At 41.7% G+C, this 7,751-nt stretch overlaps 1 protein-coding gene across 4 annotated transcripts in view; it reads right to left on the bottom strand.

Moving 5' to 3' along the window:
- The window catches only part of dgkza (diacylglycerol kinase, zeta a), a 116,153-nt gene that overhangs the window by 56,038 nt on the left and 52,364 nt on the right, over positions 1-7,751 (bottom strand). For all 4 annotated transcript variants that reach the window (XM_078291039.1, XM_078291040.1, XM_071916769.2 and 1 more), the window contains 6 exons: positions 7,670-7,751; positions 6,175-6,253; positions 5,986-6,041; positions 3,078-3,140; positions 2,919-2,992; positions 1,100-1,211 (listed from right to left, as the gene is read on the bottom strand). The exon at positions 7,670-7,751 is cut by the window's right edge and continues 56 nt beyond it. In XM_078291039.1, coding sequence (XP_078147165.1) covers positions 1,100-1,211; positions 2,919-2,992; positions 3,078-3,140; positions 5,986-6,041; positions 6,175-6,253; positions 7,670-7,751 — 466 coding nt within the window. The remainder of the gene's footprint in view (positions 1-1,099; positions 1,212-2,918; positions 2,993-3,077; positions 3,141-5,985; positions 6,042-6,174; positions 6,254-7,669) is intronic.

The following is a 7,751-nucleotide window of genomic DNA, read 5'->3' on the forward strand; positions in this document are numbered from 1 at the left end:
ACAGAACTTGTATTTTTATGTATTTATGTGACTTTTATTGTCTTTTATGTTTACATTGTGAGCAGTGGCGCTTTTTTTGTCTAAGACAGAGTTCCCCTTGGGCACTAAAGTTTACCTCATCTTATTCAACTCTGACATTTATGTCAGATGCTCATTCATCCAGCTATTATGAAATCCTCTGAATGTGTTACACATTTCTGTCTGTCATTTATAGAGTATGTCAAAGTAAGAGGCTGGCCTACTCTTAAAATGTATTGGCTATGTTGTCAAAGTCCAAGGAAAGCATAAGGGAATACTGTCTGCAGGTAGACTGATACAGAACATGGTAGGGTTGGATGGAATATTACTGGAAAATGTTCAAGGTATCATATTCAATACCATTTTCTATTAAAATACCACATTATTCTTGCGTTTATTAAATCTTGTGAGTAACAGTGTCACTAGTAGTTGCAGCCAACTCGCTAATTACACTGTTATCCCCTCAGCGTCAACTAACTTCAAAACTTTAAGAAAGGATGGAAATGCAGCGATCAAATGAAGAGCGCTTGGCACTGATGTTCAAAGTCACACAAAAATATTTCCCACTTCAGTGCAGCAGGGAATGTATCGATCCAATTTAACACACCATAAGACAAAGTCAAGACGCTTGTCTATTTGGCCAGAAACTGGAGGTAGCAGCCTATTAGACTGTTTTATGTGCTTTTTTTTTTTGTTAGAGTAATAAGACTTCTCAGTCAGAGCCCAATTATATTTGGCCATGTTTAGGCTTGGGCTATTTCCATCACATCAGAGCAAATTCCATGAACCTTGTTTCTGTGTGATGTCAGTCATCTTGTTTTATCCAAGCTTGTTTTGGCTGACTAGATTCACTAAAAATGTATGTGATTTAAAAAAATATATTTCTGTTCTCATTGTGAACAATGCAGCAGAATTTGGCATCTACAATGCTATAAACAAGGCATTATCCCCAGGACTTTATTGTCATGATACCATGATAAAATCATATATCCTGGTAAAATATGGAGAAAATATGGTGACATGAAAAATCGGCCAACCCTAGAACCACGGTAACCATGGTACAGAGTCTGGGGTCCCATACCAGTGATGTCATGGTGAATCCGATGACCTCAATGTATCCGTCGTCATGACGCTGAGGTTCAAAGTCGTGATGGTCACTGGGGTTTCCCCATGGCGTAGTGCCTGCACAATACCTGGAAACACAAAACACACACACCACCTTCATCATAATCATCGTCATCATCAGTACAGTGGTGGTGGGTGGTGCAGCACTGATGCAGCAGAAGTGTCTTCTTGACTTGATGCATCAAGAAAAGACTTGAGACTTGGGTTCTGCTGACTTGGGACTTGACTTTGACTTGTACTTTGATGACTTGAAAAGGTTTCTAAAGTCTTGACTTGAGATCTTGTGTTTGTGTAAATGACTTAGATTGAAAGTGATGAGATTTGTTCCACCAGACGACTGAATTTAAATTATGTTTTCTCAATTTGTATGGAACGATTGAATTTATTGAAGTTGAAACTGATTATAGAAATCAAACTCATGATGCTCTTACCAAGTTTTTATCCTATTAAAATCATATTGCATTGAAAAGTCCTAGATATTTTGTTTTCTTTAAGATATTAAATTGATACTGGACTCTTGATTTGTTCTGACTTGACTTGAGACTTGTGCCTCAAGAGCAAAGCTGACTTGGTCACACCTCTGAATCAAAGCCTTGAGAGTGTAAACTCAAGGTGGTTGTTGGCACATCAAGATAACGTCTCTTCTGGGAGATGGACTCATCATTGTCTCCGAGGTTCCTGGAGGTTCAGCCATTGGTGTACAGCACTGGTCTAGAACCATGTCGTGGACTGCCAAAAGTCTGCAGGTTTTCATTCCAACCAATTACTACAGAGCTGATTTCACTGATTAGTTCCCCTCTCTCTAGTTGAAGGTGTGCCAAATTAGTGAGAACAGCTGGTACGGCCCCCATGGTTTAAGATCCCTGCTGGTCTACAGGAATAGAGGAGAGATGAGTGTTCGTCAAGACAGACCTTTGAGCGAATGCAGGGAAACCATCCTTGAATATTGTCTCTGGCCAAAAAGGCCAAGATCCATTTATTGAGCTGGGCTTGCTTGCCTTGCAACAGCTCTGAGATGATTATGTCGAAAGTTGAGATGGAATCCACAAACAGGATCCAAGTGTAGGAGCCAGAGGTGTTCAGGTTCCAGGAAAACAGTGGAGGTCCGCATTGACCACATCATCCACAAAGCGGTTCACCCTGTGGACACCCTGTCTCTAGGTCTGGAGAGCAGGACTTAGAAAACACCGTAAGGTCTGTCAACTAAAATTTGTTGATGTAAAAACATAAACCTCCTGTCTTGCTCTTACGAATCTTAATCTGCCCACATCAATTTGTGGTCGGGGTTCTGAGGTGTTCGGGAAGTGCCTGGTCTCAGAAAAGAAAAAAGCCATGATGCACAAACTCCTTGTCATCCTTGATCAGAAGCTGCATCTCATCCATCTTGTTAGCTAGAGGTCAAGCATTTGAGAAGTAGAGTGTGGGCAAAGCAGAGTGAAATCCTCTCTGTCTTCATCGATCTATCTCGGCAGCTCGCTTCCCCGTCTTTGTCTTTCTCCATGAGTCCATGAGTGCATCGTTCCTCAGAATTAAAAGGTCTGGATATAACTCAGCTGCCGTTTTATCCTTAATGTCCAGCTGTGTGTCTTTAGTAAAAGAATTGCACATGTTCCTTACTACTAAAAGAAATACTAATTGAAAAGAAAAGAAAAGAGAAGAAAGAAAGTAGTGACTTGTACTTCTGCAACGTAAAAACACAGTAGTAGCAGTAGAAGCAGATGGTGGTAGTAGTAGAAGAAGTAGTAGAAGGTTCTAGTAAAAGCAGTACTACTAACCTGGGGATGTTGAGGAAGACCAGACACTGGAGCTTCAAGTCCTGAACCTTTGATGTTAAATCTGTCCCATCACACTGGAGAGAGAGAGAGAGATAAACAGAGTGACCCACTGACTTCACTCATTAGTTGACTGATTAATTGACAGGTAGGCCTACTCACCACTACTTTGATGTGCTTGGACAGGTCTTTGGAACTTCCCATCAGGAAATCGGAGAATGCCGTCTGTATTGGAGACACACATGTAAGCAGTTTTCTCTCAAGAGGGCTGCATGACCATGAAATCCAAAACAGGATCAAGCAAGCCTCGGCTGCCTTTGGCAAACTCCGAGACAGGACCTTCCCATACAAGAATCTCCCAAAGTTGCCGTTTACCAAGCAGTCTGTCTCACCACACTTCTTCACAGCTGCCAAACCTGGGTCTTCAATATAGGATGTCTGTAGCACATCCTAGGAATCATCTGGTGCGATCATGTGCCTCATGCTGTAATACTTCCAAAGACTAACTGTAGAAGTATCGAGGTCACGGTCACGCAACACGTGCGCTGGCTTGGGCATGTCAGCACCTTATGTTCAGACAGAACGCAAATGCGTGCAATGTCAATGGAAGGAAACGAATAGAGCAAGGTGGATGTAACTAAAGCAAAAGCCAATCATCAGCAATAACACTGACCGATGACATCTGACCAAAAAGTTCACGAAAGCTAGACTGCTGCTAGTAAAGCGAGGAGAAATTCCACCTCGCCTCCCGTCTGAACAGATGGTCAGCATGCCCCAGGAGCGCCTGAGGATCTTGCCTAGCCAACTACATCTCAGCCGACCTTCTGCCGGGGGACCGAAGAAGCACTATAAGGACCAGCTGAAAATATCTGAAACCCACAGACCTGGAGGATGCTGCTGTGGCAGAGGGGTGTACAGATGTTGGAAGAGGAAAGGAAGGCAACAAAGGAGCAAAAAGACATACATCCATGTCAACCACCACTAGCTCAAACTACTAAACACAACTGACACTCAGAAGTGGAAGTCATTGGACACGATGGACAACCATAAGCATGTAAGCAAGTGTATTGTGCATCATCTGTTACTACTAGTAGAGGGCGCTGCATTTGATTGCAGTGGGGACATTCAGCAAGCTATAAAACTACTTTTCTGATTGAGAGGTTACAGCAATATAGCAAGCATGTGCAGGGTCCGAAATTAACAGTCGCCAAGCGCCAAATGCGGGTAGATTTTCCGTTTGGCGAGTAAATCTCGGAAGGCTATTCGCCACATGGCGGGTAAATGTTGTACCAAAATAGTCATGTAATAAAAAACTATGCTGAGAGTCTCTACCGCGTTTTGGTGTTGGGCGCGCAGAGAGAGCAAGCGAGAGAGAGAGAGCGAGAGAGAGAGAGATCACGTCTGTGTCAGAGTTTCACAAGGGCGGGGCTGAGCTCCCACACACACACACACACACACACACACACACACACACACACACACACAGGAGCGCCAGCCACAGACCGTCTCAAGCTCTCCTAGTTTAGCGGCACTGTTTACCGTACGGTAGCTACTCCACTGTCACTTGCCGCCGGTCTGCTGCTAGCTACCGTTAAATACCGTAGCTATTATGTGGCGATATTTACAAGGAGTAAGCCATTTACAAGCGATATTTACAAGGAGTAAAGAGTGAAAACCGATTGGCGGTCCAACCTAAGGTCTGATACACTGTCAGATCTCCTTATGGTCCAGCTGTCCTCTCCAGAGATCAGAGAGTATGATCCCACAAAAGCTGTGATGCTGTGGCACCAGGACTCTGTCAGGAGCAGGAGGCCAGACTTCATGGGCCGTGCAAAGAGGGTAGAGAGTGAGGAGTCTGATGAGGAGGTTTAAGTTGATTCAAATGATTAAGCATCCGATAGGTTTACAAAACCTTCAAATTTACTTTTATGTTTGATCCTTAAGTACATTTAATAGCAAATACTTCAGTAGAATTTTGAGATCAAGACTTCTTGAGTTGTATTCAACTGATTAACCGTTGATCAATATATTAAAATAATTTTGCTTCAAATTTTGCTCTGGCCTCTTCTTTAAGTTTGTATTCAACATAATACCTTATTATCTCAATGAAATGTACTGAAACGAATGTGTATATATATATATATATATATGTATATGTGACACAAAAAAACAATTATTATTTTGGCCCGGTAAAAAATATGCTTGGCCGGTGGATTTTTTCATCTACCAGCCACCTTGGCCGGTGAGTCAAAAAGTTAATTTCGGACACTGAGCATGTGCGATGTTATGTCTGAATAATCAGTCCTTGTTCTGCTACATCCAACACCTCACCTACATATGGCTACTTATCCCCATGACGATGCTCATTACAGAGCTTGGCAAATCAAATCTCTAAGGCTCCAGGGAGATAAGTGAGAAAGCCAAGCAAATGTTGCATTCAAAGTCACCAAAAAACAGACACATTCTACAACAATGAAGGCCTGTATTGCACACACAGTGGTGATTATGTGACTCAGAGCACAGTGAAATGCAAAATATTTCTTTTAGAATACTGAGTCATAGCTAACATGCTGATTCCCAGCCATCCTACATGCTCAAGTTTTTCTTTTTTTGTGATGCTAAACGTAAAGTTAATGTTGGCATCGTGAACCGAGCAATTTGAATGAGTGAATTGCGTGATTATTAGGGCCGGGCCTATTGCAGTCCCTGCACCTACTGTAAGTTACGCCATTGGAGTCCAGGAAAGCAGCCTCAAAACAACTAGCTCAGATTCGTAAATCACTTGAGTCAAATGTTAAACATGATTAACAAGTGAATACCAGGCTAGTGAAAACACAAACTGGATCCAGTCCATTTTCCCTCCAAAGGATAGTACAGTTTCATGTCTAAACACAATGCTTTTAAACTGTACAGGACTAATATATTCATACACACTCACACACACACACACACCATGACAATCCAAACTCCACAGTTATACAGACAGGGCATCTATAGCTAACAGATGTGAACAAGAAAAACACACTGATCTTCTTTAACATAGATCCTTTCTAATGGAAAGTGCACTCACCCCAGCATAGAACATCTTATTCCTAAAACGACTGTTAAACTTCTCTGGGTTGGCTTCTATAAGAAGAACAGACAAAAAGGGATTTTTAACTTAACATTTTGAATGTAAAAGTAACACTTGATAGAAATGTAAAAAATGAAATAGAAAAAGCAAAGTTCCCAAAGTGTTCAGTGATCAACGTGACTGTACCTCTTGACTCATGGAACTCGAGAGTCACATGGGCATCGAACCCGAGGCTGAAGTAGTTGTTGAACACATCTAGAGGAAGCTGACACACACACACACACACACACACAGACACACACACACACACACACACACAATGGTTACATCTCTGTAAAATATAGGAGACAGCTTTGTCTTACCATCTAAAGTATTATCTAGACAAAATACTATGGTTAACTTAACATGACTGCCCTTATTAGTATAGTATATACTTGTCATCAGTATAGTCAGATTATCACCTGACTACACTGATGATAAGATAGTGAAACTGAGCACTAGGTTAACATAATGTATGAGACTTGATAGGCGTGTTTGTGCAAAGCACCTTAGAGTGACATGACTGTTTAATATCTATAAAATCTGACCATTTTCATGCCAAAAAATTAATTTATTTATATATAATGTATTCTTGTCAGAGTGGAAAAGCCTCTGAAACAGCATATATCGGCCTCATATATGGACAAACCGATATATCAGTCTAACCCTAGCGCATACACTTCAAGTATACTTGGTCCAAGTGAAAAGTTAACTGAAGCAGTAGGCTGGGTTTGTATTCAGCATGGCAACACCAGCCATGTACATCTACACTGAGGGATTTATCTACTCTCTCCCATGCTCTTTATCCAAAGAAATGCAGAGGTGGCACGAATGCACGCAAAGTCAATGGAAGGACACGAACAGAGCAAGCTGGAGGCAACTTTGCTCTAGGCGAGACAAATTGCAGCAAAGAGGCGTTCACTGCAGTTGATTTTTTTTCAACTTGAGTGAGAAATTCGGCTGATGCCGTAAAGCAAAAAGCCAGTCAGCTTCAAGCAGGACTGTAAATTTCTTGTCTGAAGAGTTCGGACATATGATGCGGGCCGTGGCGCTAACCATGGTCATTTGAATTCTCCCTGCCCTGTTCCTAAAAGTTAAATTATCGCCTCAGGCACAAAATGACCAAACCCACTTTTCTATTCTCAAAACTCCTCATCCTGAATTCTACAGGATGAGACTCCATCAATCTACTCTGAACTACAAACAGAAGGGAGTTATGATCATATCTTACATGAAAACAAAAGCACTTTTTTGGAGTTGGTAAAAAAAATAAATAAATAAGTGTTTTAGTGTGGAGTTACTCTTTAAGGAAAGGGTTGGAGACAGAAGAGGCAATGTAACTCCCCGAGGTTGCCAGCTGTTAAAAATTAAGAGTGGACTTTCACTTAATTAAACTGCCCTGCACATGTTAAGAAGCTCAGGACTAGAAATCGCACAATCCCATGATTTCTCAGAAGTTTTGAAAATCTGGAAAGTGTGTCTGAGACAGTAACTTTGTGTCTAATTAGGTGAAGAAGTGAGTGTCCACAGGGAAGGTCTTTGGATAAGGTTAACTACTGCTCAGAGTATTAGAATGTGATGCCTGTGTTTCCGTGTGTGTGTGTGTGTGTGTGTGTGTGTGTGTGTGTGTGTGTATGCCAACCTTGTCAGTTTGTTGCTCATCCTGCTCAGCCCCTGCATTGTGGTTTGGTTCAACTTGTAGATTCCATCTGTCTAACTGGACT

The sequence above is a fragment of the Centroberyx gerrardi genome, chromosome 21 (genome assembly GCF_048128805.1).
Source record: "Centroberyx gerrardi isolate f3 chromosome 21, fCenGer3.hap1.cur.20231027, whole genome shotgun sequence".
Classification (NCBI taxonomy): Eukaryota; Metazoa; Chordata; class Actinopteri; order Beryciformes; family Berycidae; genus Centroberyx; species Centroberyx gerrardi.